The 27,189-nt window shown below is 36.7% G+C and overlaps 1 protein-coding gene across 8 annotated transcripts in view; it reads right to left on the reverse strand.

The window, feature by feature from the left end:
* mef2cb (myocyte enhancer factor 2cb) overlaps window positions 1-27,189 on the reverse strand; it is a 129,922-nt gene that overhangs the window by 3,870 nt on the left and 98,863 nt on the right. For 2 of the 8 annotated variants that reach the window (XM_088336369.1, XM_088336368.1), the window contains 7 exons: window positions 22,919-23,062; window positions 19,039-19,219; window positions 15,393-15,440; window positions 6,866-7,038; window positions 4,692-4,715; window positions 2,990-3,119; window positions 1,687-1,822 (listed from right to left, as the gene is read on the reverse strand). In XM_088336369.1, coding sequence (XP_088192495.1) covers window positions 1,687-1,822; window positions 2,990-3,119; window positions 4,692-4,715; window positions 6,866-7,038; window positions 15,393-15,440; window positions 19,039-19,219; window positions 22,919-23,062 — 836 coding nt within the window. Of the gene's footprint in view, window positions 1-1,686; window positions 1,823-2,989; window positions 3,120-4,691; window positions 4,716-6,865; window positions 7,039-15,392; window positions 15,441-19,038; window positions 19,220-22,673; window positions 22,812-22,918; window positions 23,063-27,189 lie in introns of all 8 variants that reach the window. The other 6 variants (XM_088336375.1, XM_088336370.1, XM_088336374.1 and 3 more) reach the window with 6 other exon arrangements.

The raw sequence follows: 27,189 nt of genomic DNA on the forward strand, positions 1-27,189 counted from the left end.
TGTTTCCTGTGTTTATAAGTGTTAACGTTTAAGTGTTAATTTTGCTTCATTTTCACCCTTTTTACGTCATTCATGATTATACATATTACATTTTTAAAACATGGACTAAACAAAAAACAACAACCCCAAGAGCCAGTTGGGACCTGACTCTTTTTAGTGAGCCAAGCTAAAAGAGTCGGTTCTCTATAAAGAGTCTGAATTCCCATCTCTACAATGCACCCTTCGAGTTAGATGTAATTTATTAAACTCACTTTATATTGTTTACTTCTAAATGTTTTTTTTTTTGTATTGTTGACTGTTTATTTTTGTTGCACTTCAAATATACGATAAATCAGTTTTTGCCAGTGTGTTGCACTCATTATTACAAGGTACGTATGTTCTTCTCTATTCTACTGACTCGAATACTCCTCATAAAATTTCAAATTCTTTGATAGACAACTTCTTTTTAAAGTAACGGAAATAGTTACCTTCCCTGGTAACTAGTTACTTTTACCATATAGTAACTCAGTTACTAAAGCAGTTACTTTTGGAAAGAAGTAGTGAGAAACTATAACTAATTACTTTTTTAAAGTTAGTGCCCAACAAAGGCAAAAATATAGACCCCTTTCATTTGTTTGTAAACATTGTGATGTTGGAATAAAGAGGTTGCAGGTTCGATTCCCGGCTCCTCCATGTTATATGTCATAGTATCCTTGAGCAAGACACTGAATCCCTAATGCCCCTAATAAGCAGGTAGGCGCCTTGCATGGCTGACTCCGTATTGGTGAGTGAGTGTGTGTGTGAATGGATAAGTGTGAAGCACATTGTAAAGCGCTTTGTGAGGTCTTCATTGACTTGAAAAGCGCTATATAAATGCAGACCTTTTGCCATTTACCATTTATACAGTGGGCGGGGCTTGTCCTGGAGGCAAAAAGCTAGAGTGAGATGATATGCTAACAAGCGTACGCGCTAGATGTTTAGCTTTGTATCATCAAAAACGGATGGCTCACACTTTACGTTTTAATATTGTGATGTCGAAGGTGGAGGAAAAAAATACTTGTGCTGGTAAAAAGACTGAGGAAAAGAAAGCTGTCGCTGCTATTTGGGAGTCATGTTGTGTGTTTGGGTGCCAAAATCGAAAAGAAAAACTCTAGTGATGGTAAATTGAAGTGTTAGAGGATCCAGGTGGACACTCTTGATTAAAGAAACAAAGAGAGTTGTGCTTAAATGCACTAAAGCCAAAATATTGGACCCAGGCACTCATCAAAAATGCTCGGGGTTGCAGCACACACCGTATATCAGGTAAGATATATTAGATGTTAATGGCTGTTGCTATAGAGTCCATATTTCTTATTATATCTGCAAACTATCCTGTTATTTTCCACGTAATTATTCACGTATTTATTTCATTTTGTATCGTGCAGTCCCTACCTAAGGCTGCTGCCATACTTGTCTGGCAACTTGCTCTGTGGCACTGGTTTTAGTTTGCAATTGGTAAACACTGTGCGACCAGAGGTCAAATATTACACACTGGGGCTTTAAACAAAATAATATTTTTTTTTTTTTGAAAATAATCATCTAAAAAAAATAAAACCCAAAAATAAATTCAATTCAAAAGTCTCTGCACCACTGTACACACACTATACATCGTGACGTCATTATCGTGCGACGAAGCATGCATCAAAAAATAGTTTTGCAACAACTCACCCGAGCTGTCCAAGTGCCGAATGTTGCATATTCTGAAGATGTTGCTGCTGCCAACCGCTCATGGAACCCAAATGCAAAGAATTGCCGCTGTTGAAGCCGGACAGCGAAGATAAATCTGCACTGTTTAGAGAATATTCTGGGGAAGGAGAAAAATGCAGAATTTATTTGATGTTTGCTAGTCGCAGTTGCAGAGCGCTTTACTCATTTGCGTGACAACAGCGGCCTCTTGTGTTCGGTTGGGGTAAAACATTTCCGTGCGATGGCAAATCAAACACAAGCAAATGTCTTGTTAAATTATTTTGATACATTAACTGATTCAGGAATTAGTTATTAAGTAAAATTAATTAAATTAAAAAAAAAAAAAAAAAAACACAATACCCTAGATATATATAAACGATATTTAGAGAATAATTTAAACAAATTCACCTTTTTTTTTAATCACACAAAAATACAATTAAAATACAGATTCAACTACCAACAATCGTAAAAATGTGAGACATTTAAATTCAAAACGGCAAAAAATAAATTGATACATACTTTTGGAAGATAAAAAGATTTTCATTTTAATGTAGTGGACATATATTTTTTGGAACTTGATCTGACATGGCAGATGTTAATTTAATTAAGAAAAATACTTAAATATGACAAATTAGCTTCTCGCGAAAAAAAGAAAAAGAAAAGAAAAGAAGGACATATTAAATATCTAATTCATATATGTAATGTCATTTTCATATTGGGAACATGAGATCACTGCTTTTACAGTTTGTATTTCAATGTTTATATACTATTTTATCTCATTACATTTTTATTCAGTCCTCACCTGAATTAAACATTATTATTATATTTTTTAAAGCATTTTTTTCATTATTGTTTTCTTGGGTGGGGTATATTTCATTTATTGTTTGAAAAAAAAAAGAAATACACATGCATTTTCAATTTTCCATTTTAATTACTTGTATTACTTGGATATTACATTCAAAAATACACTTGCATCATTCTATGTGTTATTTCATTTATTTCATATCTTATTGATGTGTTAACATATAATAATTTTTTTATTTAATAATTTTATTTTCCTACATTTGATCATTGATTTAAAAAAAGTAAATTCACTCATTTAAATACTCAATTTTGTATTTCCTTTTTAAAATTCTTACATATATTAATATTTATTTTTCTATAACTTATTTATGTTTTAAATAATACACTTGCGTTTTCCATTTTGGGATATTTTACTCATTTATTTTTTACATAAAAAAGACGTATAATAATTGTATTTGTATATGTTTCGGTGAATACGTACCTGTACCATAAGAAGTGGAAATGGCTGATGGGTATCCCCCCATGCCTTGGCCCGGCAGAGTCGGAGTCGCTACGGACACAACTGGGGTGGCCAAGGACTGGGCAGACTGGGAGTTATTTATTCTCTGGTTCTGGAAACAAAAAAATGAAACAACTTAAAATCATTTACTCTTTTTTTTTAATCTTTTACTTTCTTTTCTTTCTTATTCTATGCCAGGGGTGTCAAAAATATTTTCGTTTAGGGGCCACATATTGGAGAAAGCACTTTCACGGGGGCCGGACTGGTAAATTAAAGAGAGAGTGAGAAAAAAGAAAAAGAGAGAAGTGAGAGAGACAAAAAGAGAAGCGAAGAGAGAGAAAGAGAGGGGGGATCTGAGAAGGAAAAAAGGAGACGTTAAGTGAATGAAAGAGATAAAGACATAGAAAGAGAGTGAGAAAGACAGAAAGAAAGAGAGAGAGAAAAGAAAAAAGAGAAAGAAATAGAAAAAGACACAGCGATGGCGATAGAGAAGGAAAAAGAGGGAAAGAAACAGTGAGGAAAAGAAAGACAAAGAGAGAAAAAAAAGACAAAGAGAGAGATAAAGAAGGAAACAGAGAAAAAATAAAGGGGGCAAGAGAGAGATACAAAGACGGAAAAAGAGAGACACTGAGAATACGAGAAAATAAGAAAGGAGGGTGAAAGGAGACAGCGATAAGGAAAGAGAGAGAGAAAGAGAGAAATGGAGAGGGAAAGGAAAGAGAGAGAGAGAGAGAATGTGAGGGAGAGAGAAATATTAAGAAAATAGAGATATATAGAAAGAAAGAAAGAAAGATGGAGAAAAATAGGAGTGAAAAAAAGAGAGAAACAGAAAAATCTAGAGAAACAGAGAGAGAGAAGGAAAGAGAGAGAACTGGTTGAAATAAAGAGAAAGTGTAAGTCGGAGAGAAAGGAAAAGAGAGGGGGAGGAGGAAAGAAAGATGGAGGAAGAGCTAAAGATAAAGAATGAAAGAGAGAACGAAGAAAGAGAATGAAAGAAAGAGAGAAAGAGAAGGAAAAAGGGAGAGAAACAGGGAGGGACAAAACAAAGAAAAAAATAGACATCCACCTCCAGGTGCTTTGTGAATTGCGCCTGGCTTTGCGGACATATCTAAAACCGCAGCCCGTTTTTCTCTTGTGGTTCTCTCATTGTTGTTTCGCGGGCCGCTTTTGTCCCACAGGCAGCATGTTTGACACCCCTACCCTATTCAAAAGCTTTGAAAATGAAAGCGATGCGAATTTGCACCCGATCCTGCTAACCCTGTCAATTACTCTGTGTTGCCTTGGTAACAAAATCCGTCACCAAGGCAACTGATGCTAACCATGGCAAAGGGAAAATACGCCCTTTTTATGGTGAGCTTATGCTGGAGAGGAATAAGCTTTTTGATGCAAAAAAAGGTTCAAACAAAGCAAAAATGGAATAAAGCAAATTTAGAGCGAGTAAAAGCTGAAAACAAAGTGAACCTTATGCAACTAAGATGCCAGGCCAACGTGCGATTACAGACATACACCACTAGAGGCCGCTGTGTGACCTAACAAAACACGCTATTGCAGCCATCATGTCAGATGGAAAAACGTGAGCTAGAATTGTCAAGTTTTGATCATCTTAATTAGTGAAAAGCAGAAGAATAAAATAAAAAAAGGAAATATGGGAGGCTGCTGGGATGTTCTACACTCAAACACTTACCAACAGGAGATCGACATCATCAGACTGAGGGCGTTAAAATGGAAGGCGATAAATTCAAATTAGTAAGCGTTACCAGTACTTAACTTACTAGCTAAACTAAACTTAGATATTGACAAAGGGAAAGGCAAAACAAAAAAATCTGCTTTAGTGAGATGCATAAATAAACTGCTAAAAATACATTCTTATAAAATAGAAGAAAAAAAATGCATATTTTAAGTGTTTTTATAATAAGTCAATTTATACCTGAAACAAGTAAATGTTTATTATATAGAAGCTGGTGGATTGCTTTGCTTATTTCATGTAATTTATTTTCTGATTGTCATAACAAAAAATAAATGGGATCAAAAATAATTCAACATCTCCTTGATAGGATAATTGTGCTTATTTTTTTAAGAAAAAAGATAAATAAAATATCATAAAAAAGCAACCATCCTTCAAATGAGGAGTATGTTGTTCCAATAGGGTAATCATATTTTTTTTGCAGTATAAATGTGGCAAAAAAATTGATGCAATATATATACAGATGCTCCTCTACATACGACCATTCGTATATACAAACATTTTTTTCGGGAAGTCGATAAATATCCGGACATTTCTGTGAGTTAGATTTTGTATTGTGTGCACCTTTTTCCGAGGACAGGACATTATTGTAGTGCTTCTTTCAGCCACAACCGACGTGTGGAGCTGTGAGAGATCACCCAGCATCCACCCCGAAGCGTGCTTATTTTATTGTTTAATATGAAATCAAATGAAATGATCTGCATTTATTTAGCGCTTTTCAAGTCAATCAAGACTTCCCAAAGCGCTTTACAATGTGCTTCACATTTACCCATTCACACACACTCACACACCAATAGCGGCCGTGCAGCAATGCAAGGCGCAAACCTGCTTATTGGGGGAATTAGGGGTTCAGTGTCTTACCCAAGGACACTTTGACATGTAACACGGAAGAGCCGGGATTCGAACTGCGATCTCTTGATCCCAAGACGAGCGCTCTACCTCCTGAGCTACCGCCGCCCAATATCTCATGCATTCATTCAATATGGTTGGTGTAAAGTGTAAAGAAGAGTTTCTTTTGAAATGAAAGTGAATTAAGAAAGCTTGATATGGTTGAGAAAATGGTCGGAACGCTTTTTACCATGGAGGAGTACCTCTTGAAGCGCATCTTCCAAAAATAAGTTAAACTCAACTTTACTAATATTTATAGAGCATATTATTTAATGAAAAGTTTATTTTTTAGGACAAAACATTACAGGTTACTTATACAATCCTTAAACATACTTATATAAACCTGAAACATACAAAATATAGCACTGAAGCAACTTATGAACAAATTCAACTTACGAACGATCGTCCGGAACCTTGTTTGTAAGTAGGGCAGTGTCTGTGTGCATTTTACATGAACCTTCAAATCTACGTTAAAACTTTGAGTTAGATATAATTCTGAGCTTAAGATAACTAAGTTAAAGCTTCAACTTGGATTTCAGGGCTTCAAAGCTACTGTTACTCAATATCTATAAGTTCAAGCAGCACTAAAGCTTTACTTTGGTAAATAAGATATATTAAATATTTAATTCACACATTATAATCCAGGATAAATTGCAAACTCAAAGTTAAAGTTCTGGAGTTCCGGCTTTAGAACTGCTTTAATTCAATATTTTTAATCAAGTTGAAGCATATTTAAAGCTTAGACTGAAGTCATTGAGATACTTAAAGGCATTTAACGTCCACCTTCTAAACTAAGATAAATTGCAAACTCAGAGTTACCTTTTAATTTAATTCTGGGGTTTCAGGCTTTAAAACTGATCAATTCAAATTTTTAAATCAAGTAAAGCCGCATCAAAGTTTTAACTTAACTGACAGACCCTTCAAATCATTTAACTCGACCCTACTCGGCCAAATAACACATTTAACTTTGTGTTGAGGCTTTAAAACTGGATTAACTTGAAGGTTCAACATTCTTTGGTATTTGTAAAGTAGCTATAATGTTTGGGTCATTCTTTCTAGCGTTAACTTTTGAGTTAAAGCATCAAACATAACTTGTAAGCTCCCAATTTCTGGGAGGTTTGATTTCCAGACTGCATAAAGATTTGGGCTTGAAACAGAAAAATGCAAAAGGAAAAAGAAACAGGACACAGACGAAGAAAACCTTGACGATGTCGGCGTTTACTCACAACGGAGGGCATGTTGTTCTTGGCGCCGTGCGGGATGAGTACGCGGAGGTCGGGTTTTCGGTTGTTGATGCCCAAATTAATGGGCGGCGGCGACTTTGCTTGCATGTTCTTGTTCATGCCGGCCTGAGAAACCAGCAGACCGGGAGAGTTGCGGTGGTTGCCGTATCCGTTTCCTGCAAGAGGAAAGCAAAATTGGGACATTTGAATAAATAAGGGTCATAAAAATTCATTAATTTTGTAAACCCTGAAGAAAATTGTTTTTTTCTTGTTTATGTTTTTTCTCTATTTTGTCTTATTTTTCAAGACCCTCGAATAGAAAGGCCATCTGTAAATAACGTAAAAAATGATTACTTCCCAAAAATATGGATTGTCAAATGTGATCATTGCTTAGTTTTTATTTGCTGTAGATGGAAAATTATGCAGAGAGAAATATCAAACGCAAACATTTATAAAATTATAGCAATAATGTATAGACAAAACACACTTTGGTGATATTAATTATGAACTGAATAATAATGGATTTGCTTGTTGTTTATTGTTTCAAAATGAATAAATCATGTCTCTTTGCACATGTTAACACTTTAAAGAAATTGAAAATAGAACAAAAAGCAAGAAAATCCATTATTATTCAGTTTATTATCAATAGAATTTATCACAAAACCAAGTAATCACCACAACTTAGACCTGCTCGAACTCTGTGGAAATAAAGCCCTGCCATCAATTTTGATCACAAATATCTATTAAATAACAAACCTTGGTGAGCTGTAAATTATTATTTATTATTGCAGTTGTTTGATGGCAATATCATTAAACACAAAAAAACTCAATGAAAATGTATATTCAGTCTCTATCTGAATAGGTTTTGGACTTTAAATAAGTATGAATCAGCTCTAAGTTGTAGCGAATCTAAAAAAATTGTTGGTGAAAAATGTGACACCTGAGTTGTTGTCGATTAGTTGGTGTAACCTAAAATTAGGATTTTTTGAAGACAGAGTTAAATAAATAGATAAAACACAATAAAATTAAAAAATATATTTTGTTTGTCTGTCTGTCTTCGTATGCCCTGTAGCTGGCTGGCAACCTGTTCGGGTGTCTCCTGCCTACTGCCAGAAGATGGCTGCGATGGGCTAGAGCACCCCCCGTGACCCCATGTTTCACGTATCATTTACTTATATCCGCTGTCCAAACCCTCCGACTATGTCACAGTCAGTCAAGGCTACATGTGGCCGGCAAATCATGCGGAAAACAGCAAATTACCGGCAGCAAGACCACAGCGGGACAGGGCCCCTCATTTGGCTGTGTGGTGGCTCCGCACATAAGGACCCCGCCCTTGGGGCCGCCAATGGCAAAAAAAAAACAAGGGCAGTTACGACCTTGCAAGATCGCCAAGGCAAAAAAAGTGTCTTCAAAGAACACAATCTTACCCTTTTGACAGACAATTTTGCTAACTTTAAGCATAGACAATTCCAATTCTAACCCTAACTCTTAATCCAACCATCCATCCATCCATGCATTATCTACACCGCTTATCCTCAGTAGGGTCGCGGGGGTGCTAGGGCTCATCCCAGCTGTATATGGGGAGTGGGCAGGGAACACCCTGAACTGGTTGCCAGTCAGTCGCAGACAACTCCCTCGCCTCCAAACACCTTAACGCACAACATCACAGTGAGTTGTGACAAGATGCTGATTCAATCACAGCCCCTGTTATTAGCTCTGTCACTGACATTTTGTTTCATTTTAGTACCCACTAGGGCTTCATGATTAACCGGAACCAAATCGATATCAAGATATGACATAGTGCAACAGTGTAACCGCAAACCGCTGCGTTTTTTTTCAAAGATTCATAGTTCCAGTTTAAGTGACGGAGTATTTGGCCAACAAGAATTGTCACATTTTGTGGTTTAATAGCGCCGGCCAATCAGAAGCAGGTTTTAGTGGCACCAACCAATAAAGGTGGGGCAAAGTTTGCAAGACGTGTGTGCACGACTTTGATAGGCTGGTGTGAAGCTGCCAGTCAGTCAAACAGCCCTTGCACAAATCGCCACTAAAATAAACGCCGCAGTTCGTAGGTTTGGTGGCTTGTAACATTGAAAAAAACTTCATTATTTAAATCGGACTCTGAGGAAAGTCAGAAAAGCGCAAAGAAATCGTGATCACACTGCCTGTTTTTATGTTTGAATTGAGTCCCGGAATTGACTGAGGCGGCGTCAGAAGGGAAAGCTAACAGCTCGGCTAACAACTCTTAAGCCACCACTGCCGAACGTGGCTCGTCACCAACGCCAAATCCATTACCAATGAAACAGACGACTCGGAGCTACTACTCGTGGAAAACCTCTACATTAGTAAAATTGTACTTTAATCATCCAAAATACCTTGCAGAAGTCCCGGTTACCTGACGCTAGCGTGTGGCTAGCCAGCTTCTCTAAATTGTTTTCTTACACTGAAAGGAGTAGATTTCCAATTTCATTGTACTTTTGTATAACGACATTAAAGATTATTTGTGCAAATGAAATTCAGTCTTTAATTGAAGATCTATAGTTATTTTGTTACGGTCGTATACTATCAGTCTCTAAGGACATCATCTCGAGGTAAGCTTGCAAGTCACTATGTTTATGTTTTTCCCGAAAACAAAGCAAGCACAGAAACGCACTTTTCTTGTAAAATCGAAAATCGCCTTGAAATTGCAATACAAGTCTGGCACTGTTTTACTGTACATTTTTTATAAACATATATTTATATAAATATAAAAAAGTCAGTGAGAGAGAAGCCCAGCCCGACCCGAATGCAATGATTGATATTTAAGGCTTGATTGGGCACGGGCTTAAAATCTTATCTCTGGTTTATGCATGCCATCTAGGCGTGTTTTGGACGCGTGTTTTCGAAGCGTGTGCTCACGCGTGACCAACTGGACGCACGCCACTTCCGCGCTTCTCTGCAGATGTCCAATTGGCGACTCCAACTCTGATCAACGCCGCCCCCTGTCTTCATCCCGTGTTATTTACCCTAAATGTGTATACGCGCGCCGTCAATGGGTGTTTTGGGAGGGCGCACTGGGTATCATTCATCCGTCTCCGCATGCGCCCACTCCAGCTCACAAAAAGCCGAAGAAGCTGAAGAGGCAGCTGCCACTCGGCTAATGCGAAGATGGAGACGGAAACCGAGACGCTCTCATAGAAAACACGCACGTGCATCCATCATTATGCGCACAAAAGAGGCCGCTGTCGCACTTTGCGGCCCATCCGCACAAAACGGGATGACGTCACACGCTTGTGCACGCGCTCTTTTTTAATAATGCCTGTCGCTGCTAAAAGTCGTTGAAATTCTTCAGACTTTTTAACAGCAACAACAACAAAAAAAGGCTTTCAAATCGGACAAAGATCAGAAAAAGGGAAGTTGCCCAAGAAGACATCTGCGACTCATTTTCTCGCTCTTCCCCACCAGAGTGTATGATTAGGAAATTCATTTATGTCTAACGTATAATTCCTGCCCGTCTTTCAAGTGGGGAAAAGTCCTCGCTGCGCCCTTTTTTGAACGAAAGGGGAGAGGGGGATGGGTTCAATGCTACAAAGAACCAAAACCTTACCTCGTTGGATGAAATCTGTCTTATTTTTAAATGTATTGGATCTTATTTCTCTATCCACGCTGGGGTATGTTCCCTGAAACTTCTTCCTTTCAGGTTATGTTCAATTAAAGCTAGTTTATCTTCCAACACTTCTTGCTTGTTTATGTGTTGTTGAGTTAGAGCTGCTGTTCCACCATGTTCTACATCGTCTTTCCATTCATGCATTATCTGCACCGTTTATCCTCAGTAGGGTCGCGGGGGTGCTGGAGCCCATCCCAGCTATCTTCGCGCAGTGGTCAGGGGACATCCTGAACTGGTTGCCAGCAAGTCGCATGGCACACAGGGACAGAAAATTCGCTCGCTCATTCACACCTAGGGACAATTTGGACCAGCCAGTTAACCTGACATGCATGTTTTTTGAATGTGAGAGGAAACCAGAGTGCTGAGGGGAAACCCACGCAAGCACGGGGAGAACATGCAAACTCCACACAGAAAGGATTGATCCCATTACCTCTGAACTGTGCCGCGGATGCTCTAACCACTCTTTTGTCGTGCTGCCCTACATTATCTTTGTTTAATGTTTTTGTTTAGTAGTTGGGTTAGGGTTTAGTAGTGTGCTTCCATTATATTTCCTGTTTTTGTCGTCATGGCACTCTTGTCAATGTTTTATTTGCATAGGGGAAAGTTTCTTTATTTGTTGTCTTTTCATGTTTTGTTCTGTTTGGGCTGATTACTGTTGGAACAATGCGCAATCCTATCCACGTGTGAGTATGTTCCCTGCATCTTTGGTATTTTGTTCTGTTAGAACTAGTTAGTGTCCCAACATATCCTGAGTTGTCTTTCTTTCATGTTTTATTCATCCATCCATTGTCCGCACCGCTTTTCCTCAGTAGGGTTGCGGGGGCGCTGGAGCCCATCCCAGCTATCTTGGGGCAGTGGGCCGCGGGACACCCTGAACAGGTTGCCAGCCAGTCGCAGGGGACACAGAGACAGACAACTCACTCGCTCTTTCACACCTAGGGACAATTTGAATCTGATTGACCTGACATGCATGTTTCTGGAATGTGGGAGCAAACCGGAGTAAACCCATTTTTCTTTCATGCTTTTGCCCTATTACAGTTAGTTAGTCTGCTCGCATGATTTCATCATCATGGCACTCGCGTTACATTATCAACAAGTGGGTACATTCACATTTTGTTCAGTTGGAGGTAGTTAGTGTTCCAACATATCTTTTGTTGTCTTTCTTTTATGCTTTTGTTAAGTTACAGGTAGGTAATGTGCCTACATTATAATTCTTGAGATTGTCATTGCAAACACTCTTGAAGTAATTCTGTCCTCGTGTGGCAGTGTTTCTTGCGTAGTTTTGTGATAATGTTTTGTTCTGTTGAAGCAACTTATTGTGCCTGGATTTTATTGCTATATTTTGTCAGCAGTAAGGCAGATGAGTGGTTATCGTACAGCCACACAGTGCGAATGTTCAAAGTTCAATTCCAGCTAATGCAGCCTACCCGTGTGGAGTTTGTATGTTCTCCCCGTGCCTGTGTGGGTTTCCCCCAGGCGCACTTGTTTCCTCCCACATTCCAAAAACATGCATGTCAGGTTAATTGGCCAGTCCAAATTGTCCCAAGAGTGAGTTGTCTGTCTCTGCGTGCCCTGCGACTGGCTGGCAACAAGTTTGAAGTGTCCCTTGCCCGGGAATGGATGGGATGGGCTCCAGCACCCCCGCGACCCTACTGAGGATAAGCAGTGCAGAAAATGGATGGATGGAAAGACAATGTAGAACACGATTCTGTCCTCATATCACTCCTGTTATTTTTCTATCAGAGAGTAGGTATATGTCCTTACTAAGTTTACTTTCATGTTTTGTTCATTTAGTTAGTGTCCCAGTCTATCCTGTCTTCCTTTCATCTTTTTGATGAGTCACAGCTAGTTAATGGGCCTGCATTACATTTCATGTATTTGTCTTAGTGACACTCTTGTACTTGTCCATGTTACAGGAATGATTCTTGTGCTGTTTCTTTTCATGTTTTGTTCTGTTATTCTATCCACATATTATCATGATCAAGATCATCTTAGTTTCATGTTTCCTTCGGTAAGCGCTAATTTGTGTTCCAGAGTCGTCTTCTTTTTAGTTTTTTTTGTATGTTGATTTAGTTAGTCTTTTCAGCATTGTGTATTCTATTTTGAGAGCAAAGACTTTGGTTGAAAATACGTCCAAAATAAGTCATTTTTTGCTCAGTGGAAAAACATCTTTTTCAAAACGACTTTTTGGGGACGGGCTGAAAACAAACCAATTTTAGACGTCTATTTTGGGTGTAAATCAAGTCGGAAATTAACCACACTATATTCTAAAGTCCCTTTCTAAAATATCGTTGAAACGCATTTTATATACGTTGAAGTTTGACTTTTTTGAAAATAATCTAAAACAATAGAACTGACAAACACTCCATGCAGTTAAGGAACAAAACATTATTATTTTTTTGACAATGCTGCCACACCGCAGGGGGTCCCCAGGTAGGAAGTCCCATGGGGGCTCACTGTCATTTAGTCTCTTTGCAGACAGTGCAAGCATGGCAACAACAGACAGGTAAGTCTTTTTTTTTGCGGCTGTTGCAGAAGTCTATTTATTAAAACTCCTAACTTAATTATGGCTGAGTCCACCACCGGCTCAAGAGGGATAAACAAATGCCAAAATCAATAAGATAATGTATACATAAAAAAGGAAATGAGTAAAAAGGAATAAATACATAAATAGATACACAGATAAAATACACTTGCACTATATGCACAATAATTTAAGTGAAAGGGTGGTCCTAAATGCGTGTTCATGATTCATTAAGTTAATTGACGTAGTTTTGCTATTTATTTTTACATTTATTTTGGTTTTTATTTCTAAAAACTTGCTTATGTTTCAAGGTTTTATTATCATTTCTTTTCACTTAGTTTTTTTATGTTTTGGTATTATTTTTCATATACAAATAGCTTTAAAAATCCATTATTTTCTATTGAAGCATTTGTTTATTTATTGATTTATTTGACATAGTGTGCTGTATTTATTTAGATATTTACTCCTTAAAGCCTGTTTTTATGGTTGTATATGTTTTACTTGGTTTATTCATTTTCCTGTAGTATTATTCACACATAAATTTATTTACATACATTTATTATTGATGCGTGCTTTAATTGTTGATTTATTATTACTCTATTTGCACATGCTTCATTTTGTTATTATTGTTATTTATGGATAATGTAATTACTCATATAAGTATATACTTATACTTTACTGATTTAATAACTTATTTTTTGTGATGAACTCAAACTTTGTTCTTATTTTATCTACACAAACTATTTATTCCTTTTTAATGATGTATACTTTATTGATTCATTATGGTTTATGTAGGCATTCTAATTAAAATATATTTTTTTCATGAATGCATACTTTTATTTCTTAATCACAGTTTACTCATTTATTTATTTACTAATGCATTTGTTATCTAATTTTTTTTCCAATTAACACATTTTATTTATTATTTTTGTGTTTATGCATTTCTTAATTATTATGTATTAAATATTCTCATCAAACACACATGATGTATATTTTTTAGGAGCCTATAGTATAAATTTAATCTTTTTTCTAATCAAAGCATCCCTATTTTTTTCTCAAACATGCTTCTTTTAATATTTCTTATTTCATGCAAACTTTATTCAATTTATTTATTCATTTATTATTATTTTTCACATACTTTATTCATGTATTTAATATTTGTTCTTTATTCATACCGTGTTGATTTATTTATAATTCTTTTTTTAGTTGTGCATACTTTATTTTATATTACTTATCGTAAATTGGGGCATTTTCGTTGCTCCCTGTTTTCATCACCAGTGCCCCTCCCTACTCCGCCTCCAGATATGATTTAACATCCATTTGAATGGAATCTTTGACTTTTTTCCACGGCCCCGTGTTTTTTCGCCCCTTCCAAACGACGCTGCGCTCACAGAGCTGGCCTCTGTCCCCCTCCCCCCACGAGCCCCCCGAAGCACCCCAACCCCGCTGTGACACAAAGAGCGCATTGGGGGGGATTGAGCCTTGCGACGCGCCGTCAGACGAACGCCCGCCACAATAAAAGCTCCCTCTGTGGCCCCCAGACCGAGAAACCAAGCAGTGACCCCGAAGATGGTGACCCAGCTGTGCCCCGGCTCCCCTTCCAACCATTTTTTACACTGTAAAATATGTCGAAGGCTATAAAATCTCCCCCCTTAAACTGGGGCCATAAACTTTGGCCTGAGATGACCGAGTGGCACACAGAAGCTAAAACACGACTTTTGCTTAAATAAGATTTATTTTTTCCATTCCGAAAGAGAAAGACATATGGTAGTTGTAAATGTCTAGGGAAAAATTAAAACAATTACTAACGGCAACCACAATGCTCCTTTGGGTGACCTTAAATTCAAATATGTTAAATTAACCACCTTTAATTACTTTTTCAGTTTATTAATTTATATATATATATATATATATATATATATATATATATATATATATATATATATATATATATATATATATATATATATATATATATATATATATATATATATATATATATATATATATATATATATATATGAGTAAATTTACGTCACGAGTAAAAAAAAATGAAATAGAAATGTAATAAAAGAAAATAAAGAACACAAAAATGAAAACATAGCCTATGTCTTCCCCTTCATTGGGAAGCGCGTCTCATTTCTCCTCCCCTGCCAAGTATTGCCCAAATTTATTGCAAAACTCAACAAGGGGCAGGATGTGTCACGGTCCTGGCGGTAGCTAAACATCCTCAGCTGAACTCCACAGCCGCTAACGTCAACAATAGGCAAGTTAATATTAGTCAGGCGTTTTATAGCACCGAGTGGGTGAGTTGTAGAAGGAAAGTAAAAAAAATAAAAAAATAAGACGGGCGTTCTTACCAGCACTGGTGCCTGCGCCAGTGGTGAGGTCGGCACCCATGAGGCCACCTAAAAAAATAAAAAAATAAAAAATTCTTGGACACGCATTTCATGTACTTTTCTAATGCGCTACCCTGTAAAAAAAAAAACCTTAACCCTGACAACACCCCTAACCGCAATCCCTAGCCCTAAGCCCTTAGCTCTACTCCAACTCCATCCTTACCCGTAACATTAATCCCTAAACCATAGCCTTAAACTCAGACCTTAATTCCAACCCTAATTCCATTTTGACCCCTATCCTTTACCCCCAACTAGCCCTCACTAAAGATCAACTCGCGTCCTAACGCAAAACCGTAACCCTAACCATCGGCGGAACTTTAGAGCCCTAGCTCTAAACCCTAACCCTGACCATAATATCAAACTCTAAAATTAACTGTACCCTGGCTCTAATCACTAACCCCCAGGGTAACACTTAACTCTAAACCCAGACCTTGACCTAACTCCAAAACCAAAACCTAACCATAGCCCTAACCCCTAATCCAAAGCCCTAGCGCAAACCCTATCCCAATAGAAGTATTAACCCTTGTTCTAATCCCTAACCATAACCCCTAGTTTATTTTTTGTTGCTCAAAGATGTTTTTTTTTTGGTCCAATACAGTCTTTTAAAATTTTGGGTTTCCAACTTCTGTGCTAGACCTTCTATCTTTGTGCAGTTTTTAGAAGGTATTTTTTAAATTCAGTTTATAGAGGCTAATAAACACTGGCAGAGCTTTGTCTGGGATGATTTAGCTTGCTTCTTTAATGTTTTTTTTTTTCCCCCAAAAAGGGAGCTACGTTTTTGTTGGGTTAGGTCCAATATTTTGGGTTGCCAACCCCTGCCCTAGACCTTACACTAGCTATTAACTCTAACCCATAACCTTTCCACTTAACCCCTAATCCTACTGATTCCTCTAAAATGCACATTGCTACTCAAAAAAACAAAAACAAATAAAAAAATCATCTCCGAACAACGGAACGTGGTGGTCCAAGAAAAATGACCCGTAATTATTTTGAAGCCATGTGAGGTGGAAGGGCAGGAAAGCTTCCCTGCTTGAGTGGTTTTGGCGCAGACCATTGGAGCTCCAAAGCTTGTATTTAGTTTTGAGTTTTTGCCGGCATCCTTTTGTAATAACAGGGTGTGGGTGCTGTCTCAAGACTCACCACAAAAACTGCAGACAACAATAACAACGTGCTATTCACTGGCCTTCAGATTGTGTTAAAATGTGGGTGTTATTTTTTACTCTGGGCTCAATTTTATTCCAAATATGAAAAATATACCTAAAATTAGGTTTTATCATCTGAATACTATAGCCAGCTATTTCTCTTGCAGGCAAACACGGAGGTGCATGCTTTCATATCCTCTTGTTTGGATTATTGTAATGCCCTGCTCTCCGGTCTTCCAAAAAAGAACATTGCCAGCTTGCAGCTACTTCAAAATTCAGCAGCACGTGTGCTTACGAGGGCAGGGGAGAGATCACATGACATCAGTTTTAAAATCGCTGGTAGGGTTAGGTTCAATGGAAGAAAATTCTCAAGCCATCTGCTGCCATTGCTATCAGTGAGGATAAGCCTCCCTCAGGTCCCTTTCGCCACTTCGATAGCCTGTGCCTTGCCTTAATCATATTTTATTTCTATTACTATTTATTTTGTTTTTATTGTTTTTTTCCGATCAAGTGTGTCTGTGCATTTGATGTTTCGGGTTGTCTGATGGGGATAAAAAGAGGGGATTTTATTGTCATATTGTACACTGAATGTTTTTATGCAGTACTTTGAATGGAAATGTATTTCCTGAAATGTGCTTCACAAATAAATTTCATATGATTGGTTTGATTGATGTCGTCTTTTCCAGCGTCCAGTTTGAATCGTTCGCTCGATGGAATTTCCAGAAACAAAGACGGGGATAATCGTTTTTAGTGGATGCTGATTTCATGACTGTTTTCATTGGAGGAATGTAATTCAAGGGAGGTTGTGTTGGAAAAAGTGTCAATTTGATTCGCTCGGAATCCGATTCGAAACAGTGCCGGTCAATTTCACCATTTGATGCCGAATCAATCAAAAGAAAAAAACAAACATGATGACAACAACAAAAAAGAAAAGGAAAAACATGAATTAAATAACTGTTAATACCTAATTATATATATATATATATATATATATATATATATATATATATATATATATATATATATATATATATATATATATATATATATATATAAATATTTATTTATTTATTTTTTTTTATTTTGTATAAAAAAACACAATGCGTAAAATAGAATATTTTTGGATTATCTATTATTTTATGTATTGAAAATTCAGTTTAAAAAACTAGTTCTGTGGCAACAAAATAAATATGTTTCAAATACTTATTAATACATCATGTTTATTTGTTTACTTCTCTAAATGTATCAATTAAATTAGTATTAATACCTCATTAACAATATTATATTTGTTCATTATTTATTTTTGAAGAAAAAAACAAATATCAATACTATAAATTTTATGCATTTTATTGACTAAGTAATAAATAATCAATCAGGAAATGTTTTTCATATACATTCCATTTTAAATGTGATCATTTTCATTTACTAAATTAAAATAATAATAAACTGTGAAATAATTTCCAAATATTTGTTAAGTTTTAAAACACAAAAAAATGGTAAATAATTTATATTTATGTAAAATATTAAATGATTTCATTATTTTTGGACTTTTAAATGAAAAAAAAAACAGTCAATATTTTAGCACTTACATTTTCCATATTACAAATTTTCTAAAAATAAATAGTTAGGTGACGAATAATGAAATATTTATTATGTTTAAATATATTTTCTTTTTAAAATAAAAATGCTTGAGCATATAAATTAAAATGTGTATTTTATATTTAATTAATAATACATTTAATCCTATCCTTTTAGGTAGTTTTCTAAAAAACAAACAAATATTGGCACTTAAAATTCATTACTTAATTTTGAATAGAGGAGGTGGCACAGTTCTGAGGTCATGGGATTAAATCCAGCTACCAGCTTTCCAATGCGGAGTTAGCATGTTCTCCCCGTGCTTGGGTGGGTTTCCTCAGGACACTTCGGTCTACTCCCACATTCCAAAAACATGTATGTCAGGTTAATTGGCTGGACCACATTGTCCCTAGGTGTGAATGAGCGAGTGAATACTCTTCTGTTCATGCATGCCCTGCGACTGGCCGGCAACCAGTTCAGGGTGTCCCCTGCCCACTGCCCGAAGACGTCTGGGATGGAAAACAGCACCCCCGCGACCCGACTGAGGATAAGCAGTGCAGATAACGGATGGATAGATGGAATTTTGAATAAAATATTACATTATTTGTATTCATATGTGTATTTTTTTATATTATCTATGTATTTATTCAGTGTTCAGGAGCTCCTACAAACAAGCAAGACAAAATATATCTAAACTACTCATAAAGTATCAGATATCATTTTGTAATGCAATAATTGATTCGACCTCGATTGATCGATTAATCATCACAACTAAAAATAGGAAGAAGGCGAGGATAGAAATCAAATTCCAATTCATGCCGTGATCATGGAATTATCATAATCATATCACAGGGAAATCAGATTTCATATTTGTGTAAAAAAATGGTTACCTGCACTGGGGGGTCGGTGTGTGACCCCGGGCGACATGCTGTTTCTCTGCAGCCCGTGGTGCGTCAGCGGGAGGAGATTGTGATTTCCGAGGGAGCCTCCAGGATGGCCGTAGAGGAGATTGTTCTGGTTGCTGACTGGGATGGACACCGGCATGTCGTAATTGGACGGGGGCATGGCCTGCTGGGGAAAGGGCAGAAGCTGCTTGGATTAAATTTGCAAATTAAAACGATAATTGGAAAAAACAAAATATGACACAGTCAAGGGGAATTAAAAGAGAGTTGAAGATGAAATGGAAAAATCTGTGGAAATCCAGTTGGGTTGGGTTCTCCTGTTTTGTCTCCGACAAAACAAATGCCTCAGTGTTTCACATGCTGTTAATTTAATGAATGCACTGCAAAAATAAATAGATAAATAAAAGTTACCCTTTAGCAGAACATATTGCACATTTAAATGGTGCCACACCCTTCAATTTAAGGTACTGTATTTCATATTCCTATTCTAATAAAATAATATGGTCTTGGCTAAATAACTAAATACATAAAAGAATAATAAGAACTAATTTCGAAATACGTATCAAACAGGTAATTTCATACTTCTTTCGTACAACGCTTATGAATATAATCTTTAAATCCTTTTCAAACAAATATATATTTTATTATGAATGTATTAATATATTATTTATTAAAATGTCATTATTGCATATAGCTTTTAATATTCGTTAGTATTTTATTTTAAGAATAGAATCAAACATCTTGCATTAACCAGCAAAAATATGAATTCATTTTTAATTAAAATGTTGTAGGCAACTAAAACATGATTAATTGAAATAAATGCATGAATTAATTTGTTGGACCAAATAATTATGTCTATTTTAAAGATATTTTGTTTTTTAAGATAAATAATTGTAAATAAATATAATATTATTTTCTTTTAATTGTCATTTATTTTTATTTTTTTGTATTTTCTAATTTAATACTTGTTCTCATTTCAGTGAAGACATTTCCTAAAATAAGCAAAAATTTCAAGGATTATTTGATTCCCTTAGAGAAACAAGATGACACAGTCAAAAATAAGAAACATCCTTCTTAAAATTAATACAAATGCTCTTTCTACACATGGGGATAGAATTTTTATCTTGATTTTCTTTTTACCTTTTTAATGCATTTAGACAATCTTTTTGTATTGTAATATTTTCTAATTTCAGGAAAAAATATTTATTAAATTAATCAAGAAGATCAGGAATCTGCAAAATCAAAAATTGTTGACGTCACGTCAAAGATCCATTATACCTGAACTGCCATAAAACACCATAGAGGTCAAAAATCCTTGTTTAGCTATTCTGCCATAGATGGCCAGAGACATTGAAAATCCACATTAGCAAGAATGCAATAGACTGCTATAGACATCAAAAATAAGTTTTAGCTAGTTTGCCACATATGGGTATAAACATCAAAGATCCCTTTCAACTGGGTTGCTATAGACATCAAAGATTCATTCTAGCTAAACTGCCATAGAATGTTATAGAATACAAAGACACGTTTTAGCTAGGCTACCAGACGGTGAAAATGTCGAAAATCCATGGTACTCTAACCCTAGCCTGTCATAAACGTAAAAATCACTTTTAACAAGACTGCTGTGGACGGCGATACTTTATATGTCCAAGATCCTTTCAGGCTAGGCTCCTATTACTTGCAAAAGACGTCAAAGATCCATTCTAACTAGGCTGCCACAGACGGCTATAGACGTCAAAGATACACTTCAGCTAGCTAGCTTTGCTCTTTGTTTTTTAAGGTCATAGCACTTGAGCCGAATCCAAAGAGATTTATTTTTTCCACTTCATGGCGCTAATGTAAAGCGTCGGCGGTATTTACTCAGATCAGCACGCAGCCTCGTCAGTAACATGAGAAGCCCGGATCACCTCTTTTTTTTTGCCAGTTTTTGTGTCACTTGGCAAATGGTCTTAACCTTGGGAGTGCCCTGGAAGCCCTTGCATTTTCAATGTTAGCTTTAGGAAGTAGAAAATAGGCTTTGGAATTGCTGCCATGTGTCTCACAGCAATAGAGGGAGAATCTGAGTTAAATGGGATATAGCTGCCTTTTTTTAGCCTCAGTTTTTTGTTTTAATTATTTTGGTCTTTTAAGTGGGCTTATTTATGGAAAATAAATGCAATGACTTTGTTATTTTTTGAGTCTGTTTTCATCTGTTTTGTTCTATGAAACCATTTTTTCATTAGTTTACTGTTCCTTTATAGTCCGTCAATGAAATAAAAAAATCAATAAAATAAAACTGTAGCCCTAACTTGAGATTTAACTGTAGCCCTAAACTTTAATGTTATTTTGTTGATTTTAAGAAATGGCTGCCATGGACGGCAATAGACGACAAAGATCCACATAAGCAATGCAATTGATCACTAACTAGGATTTACTCTGTCTATGACATTATTCAAAAATAAAATGCGGCTAAGAAAAAACCCCCATTAAGAATTGATTAAATAATTTCTTTGTGAAAGCATTAAAAACTCAAATAATTCAGCTGCTGGATAAGAATTATTTTATTTAAGTATACATTCACTAGACTTTATTTCTAAAACAAAATAATACAAAATGTATTTAAAAAAAATACAATTGACAAGGATAATTTCCTGCCATTAGGGTAATTTATTTTCAAGCGTACATTGCAAAAAAAATCTTGCTCTTTTTAAACTTTCTTACCCCTTATTTAAATACATTTATCTCATTTTTTAATATAAAAAAAATTCCTTGTCTCAAACGACATTATCTTATTTTGGAAGTTTTCTGTAAAAATAATTTTTAATTTCCGTTGGAGAAAAGGACTAAAAATAAGCCAAGTTATCTGCCACTTATTTTGATATACTTAATTCTATTGGAAAAGCAAAGTTAAAATGTCCTTAAATGGGGAAAATTGCCACCCAAGCCAAGCCATTTTTTTGTTTATCACGTTGGTTCTATGTCTTAAATTTCTACTTATTTTCTATCACTTCAGATGCCGGTAATTTTTTTCAGATATATTTCATGAAAAAAACAAATGCTGTAAATGCTGCTCATTTTAAGGATCATTTTTTGAAGTTGAATTTTTTGAAAAATTACATTTTTTAAACAGTCGCAAATGGCTATAAATGTCAAAGATCCATTTTAGTTAGGTCGCCATGGATGGCAATAGACCTCAAGGATCCACTTTGGCAAAGCAAATGATCATCTAATCTCATTTACGCCGTCTATTATGTTATTTTAGAAAAATAAAGATAAAATATGTGTAAGAAAACTTAAAAAAGTTTTATCTTTGTTAATAATTTGTCGTTTACCGTGTAATCCAAGTCACATTATTCACAATGTCGAAATGCTCTCTTTGAGCCCATTAGCGCATAAGAACTGGAATCTAACAAGAGGAAAAGCCGTCACACTACTCTGCAATTACCCTACCCAAAATGGCCGCCGCAGTCCTTTGAAATGAATGGACCTCTCCTCATTAAGCACAAGTTAGCGATTCGCCTGTGTTAAAATCCGTGGCCGTAAGCGTCCTAGCAAACAATAGCGGTTAACGAGGTTAGCGCCACATCAACTGACCACTCAGCAAATTTTGGGGGGGTTAGTTTGCCGTCCAAGCCCGTACTTACGGGTATTTTATGACTTTTAATCATGTGATCAAACTCCTCGTTTATCTGTTTGTATTTCTCTTCGGTTCTGGGCGTGAGGATGAGAGTGGATTCGAGTTCCGGGCTTTCGCCACCTTTGTTCTCTTTCTTGTTCAAAGCCTGGTGGAGTTTGAGGGGGTCCATAAACGCCACAAAGCGGGGGTGGAGAAAGGAAAGAAAGAGAAGAAAGAGGTGAGGAAGATTCGAATTGAGGAAGTTGTACTTACACACAGTCTCTGTCTGCTGATCATCAGATCTATGTCCTCGTTTATTTTTCGGTATTTGTCCTCGGACTCGGGGCTGTGGCCCACCGAATCATCGGCATCGGGGTCGGGGCTGTCACAGCCGTTTAGGCCCTTTTTCCGCAATGTCTGCGGAGAAAAAGGCGGCACGGAACAGGTGAAGGGCGGCTGTCTCAAATGATGCAAATTCCACAAGGATTTGTACTTTTTGAGTTTACAGATTAATGCGGAAGTCTACCCAGGTCCGAGCTCGTCAACAAAAAAGGACTCTTATACATCTTGGCCGCCAGCAGGACATTTTCAAGTAGATTTTACTAAATATTTCAAGTAAAAGGAGAACATTTACTCAAAATGAGCAAGGATCTTTTTTCTTTAAGAAACAAATCTGTCGAAATATCTTCAATCGAGCTAGTCTTTCAAATGAGGTTTTTTTTCAATTATCTATTTATTATTATTTTTTGACAATCTACATTTTAATGGTGCAAAATTGTACTCAGTAATAAATAATGTTTGGACCATTATATACAGTCTTAACAAACTCTTGGGTTGAAACCAAAGGGGGGGAAAACAGCAGATGATACATGACCACAAATCAAAGACTGGGTACTGAAAACGGCAATTCTCATCTCATCCACTTGATGGCCACCTGCCCCCATTAGAACCTCAAAAACCTCGTCCTCTCCACTCAAAGATCTTATTTCAGAATCAAAACATCACCGACACCGATCCTCACAACTGAAACATCCCAGAACCGTACCCCCCGTCTCCAGTTGTCTTATAAAGTGAGACAAAGACCAGCCTGCCAGTAATCAAAGTACAGTAGCTGACAGTTGGAGATCTCATCAAAGGCGCTCCACTCCCAACCAAGAACCCCCTCTCATCGACCCCCCGGCTTTAATAAAGGGAGATTAGTCGAGTGGAGGAATATCACGGGCCTGTGTAGTCATGGCGCTCCTCTACTTTCATCCTGGGCTCCCTATCACACGCTCGTAATTAAATTTACTTTACTACACCGTCTATTTGATGCCGATCGAGTGAGTGTGCGTCTTTGTGTGTGTGTGTCTTTGAGTGTGTCTTTGAGTGTGTCTGTGTGTGGGTGTATAAAAGAAAAACGTAAAAGCTGTGATGAGTTAATCTCCGTGAACTTCTCGTTTGTTTGTCTGCCGCTAGCGCCGACGACAGGGAAGCATCTCGCAGCGGTTTCTCCTCTTTGTTTTTCTTTTTTTTACAATTTTTATTTTATTTTATAAATCTGACTTGCCCACCCGAGCGGGAATGTGAAATGGAGAATTTGAAAGGATCTTTTACATGTTTGACAGTCATCAGGAAATCACAGAAAACAAACGCCGGTTGGGAGAACAAAGGGGTTGCGAAGGGTTAGCACGCTAGTTTTTTTCTTTTTTTCTTTGTTATATTCAACTGACAAGAATTGAACTTCTGGCCTTCCGTTTCTTACGTGACAAACAAAAACTAGGATGGTTTCTCTAACTTTTGTTCAAATGGTCGATGTAATCGAAGTTCTGTGACTGGCTGGTAACAAGTTCAGGGTGTCCCCAGCCCACTGCCCGAAGACGGCTGGGATGGGCTCCAGCACCCCCGACGACCCTACTGAAGATAAGCGGTGCAGATACTGGATGGATGGATAATTTAAGTTGAACATTTGAATGACTTCAGTATCATTTTTATGTTGATCTGTTATTTCGTAACTTAATTCATTCGACCCATTTTTTCTAGTGATTCCACTTTATCCTTCCATTTAAATGGGCAAAATATTGTAAGTTGAAAATATAATTTATTGACTTGAGTATACTCATCGTTACTTTTAGTCTTGTTTTAGTTTTAAAACAGATTTAAATTTTTTTCCTGGTTTTAAAATTTTTTGTCCTTTTTAAACTTTCACCATAATGTATTTTTAGAATATATTGATATATTCTTGTTTTTTGTCAAGTTATAGTTTTATAACTTAATTTAACCTGTTTTCTTTATTCTCCTAGTTTAACCTTTTTGTGGTCTACTTGTTTGAAAGTAAATGTTATTTGAGAAGACAATTTTCAAACTAGCGTAATATATTTGTCTTCTGTTTAAATGTTCAATATAAAGTAAGTTGAAAATAAAGAAGGTCATCATACTGGAATGTCCCCATTTTTGTTACGTTATAATTCAATAACCTAATATATTGAACCACTTTTTCTTCCTACTTTTACTATTTATTTACTTTTGTTTGAAAGTGGAGTACTTCGTTTGAAGTGTCCTTAAAAATTTGAAAGATAAAAATGTATCTTTAAGTAAGTGTTAATAATGTCCAACTGAGTTCTAAGAGCCTTTACGCTTTATTTTCCACCGTGCTTATTCGCTTTTATCTTTTTTTTACAAGAGCTGTTCAGGGGGGAACACATTTGGTCCGAAGAGAGGGGAGTGAGGAAGGGGGTATTGCCGGAGAATGACTACATGATTGTCCCCGCAGTATTTTCTTAAAATTTCTATTTGTCAGTGTCGCATGAAAATGGTGAGAGTAAGAAAAGGCCTGCTACGAGTCGAGTCCAAACACTAACCCAAACTGAAAATATGAAAAAGGGAAAAGGTTTATTCAAGTGTGTCTTAGAATTGCACCAACTTGCACAAACTGCACATAGAAAATAGGTGCATATTCAGCACATTTCCAGAAAAGGACCCTGGGCTACTCAAGAGGTCCAAGTGAGCTACATTGGCAACACTTGCTCTCAGCCAATCCCAGTTCAAATCTGCATGCCTATTTTAGGGAACCTAGCAATCCCCAGGGAAAAGGGCGTAAAGAGCGTGTGGTCATGCAAAGGGAGGCGGGTTGGGAGAGGGGGTCTTGCTTGTCTCGGGTGTTGATATGTGGCAGGGTGTTATATGACTTGGATGCATGCAGGCTTAACTTTCCGGCAGGGTTTAGCACTTAGGGGAAGGGGGCAACGCTAACCATCCCAGCTATGAACACCTGTCTGCCGACATCACACCTGTAGCCAAAAGCTGACAAGCCACTGGCCGACCAATCAGGTCATCCGTAGCACTTGCATCACCCTACAAGGACCATTTGCGTTCAAGTCTCCTACGTCATGTTTATACATAGAAGAAGAAGAGAGTTTTTGCTTGCTTGGCTCTTATGTCTTTGTGCAGCCTCTTTGGAGGCTGGCTCCTAATTAAAGTGCTTCTTCATGACGCTCCCTCATGACTGGACTTGTCATAAGGCTTCTGTCCAACAGGGACCAAATAGACACAGTGGCCTACATACTTCGACGCCCGCCCTTCTCATCTGTAACCTTCATCAACAGTTAGGAAGGTCTACACCAGGCATGGGAAAACTACAGGCCGAATGAAAATTTTAGAAATATAATGTAAACTCATTTAGTTCTAAAATACGTTTTCAGAAACATTGCCTCTGCGTGCCAAAATGTAAAAATATGTTTATTTATGTATTATTTAAAACCGAAAATTTTTTTTTCGAACAGCTTTGGCACTGCTGATCGGTAAGTATCAAGCCTCTGGGAATCATTTTCAATATGATACATTGCCACAGGGTTCCTACAGCTTAAGGACGGTTAAATTCAAGACTCTTTAGGACTGTTTAATAGGCCATTTTAAATGTAGGACAACAAAAAAACCCACAATGGAAACGAACAAACAAAAACAAAAATATTTCTTGTACACAACACATCGTGCATCATGCACATTACCTGGTAGAGCTTTCGGCTATGGCAAAAAACGTTTGTCGGACGGTACGTTCTTATTAAAATTACACATTCCCATGGTCCAAAGTAAATGTCTCCGTCCGAAGTTGCGATTTGCATTGTGGGTAAATTGTGGCTCTGAAAGACCAGACTGAAACCACATCACCGTTTTAATAGTTCCATTATTGGGCTTTTGCGATGTTGCACGAAAGTAAATTGGTGAATTATTAAAGAAGACAATTGTTAAATGTTACCATTTTTTTTGGTTCAAACAAATATACTTCTCATTAAAGTGTTCACATTTTTAAGACTTTCGGAATTGGGATTTAAGACATTTAAATTTCAATTAAGGCCTTATTTTAAGAATAATGAATTCAATGCCTTTTAAAATTTTTCAAAGATCCGCGGGAACCCTGCACCACTAAATGGCAGGAATATCTTCCATCGGAACTTTTTCCACACATTGAGGAGCCCCACTTCCTCGTATTGCTTCCTCTTTCCAGCGATTGAGAGTTTGTGGGGGTTTCCCTTGAGCCACTAAAATTGTGTGATCACAATACTGAA

This window comes from Urocampus carinirostris, chromosome 5 (assembly GCF_059441175.1).
Source record: "Urocampus carinirostris isolate Australia breed hairy pipefish chromosome 5, RoL_Ucar_1.0, whole genome shotgun sequence".
Taxonomy (NCBI): domain Eukaryota; kingdom Metazoa; phylum Chordata; class Actinopteri; order Syngnathiformes; family Syngnathidae; genus Urocampus; species Urocampus carinirostris.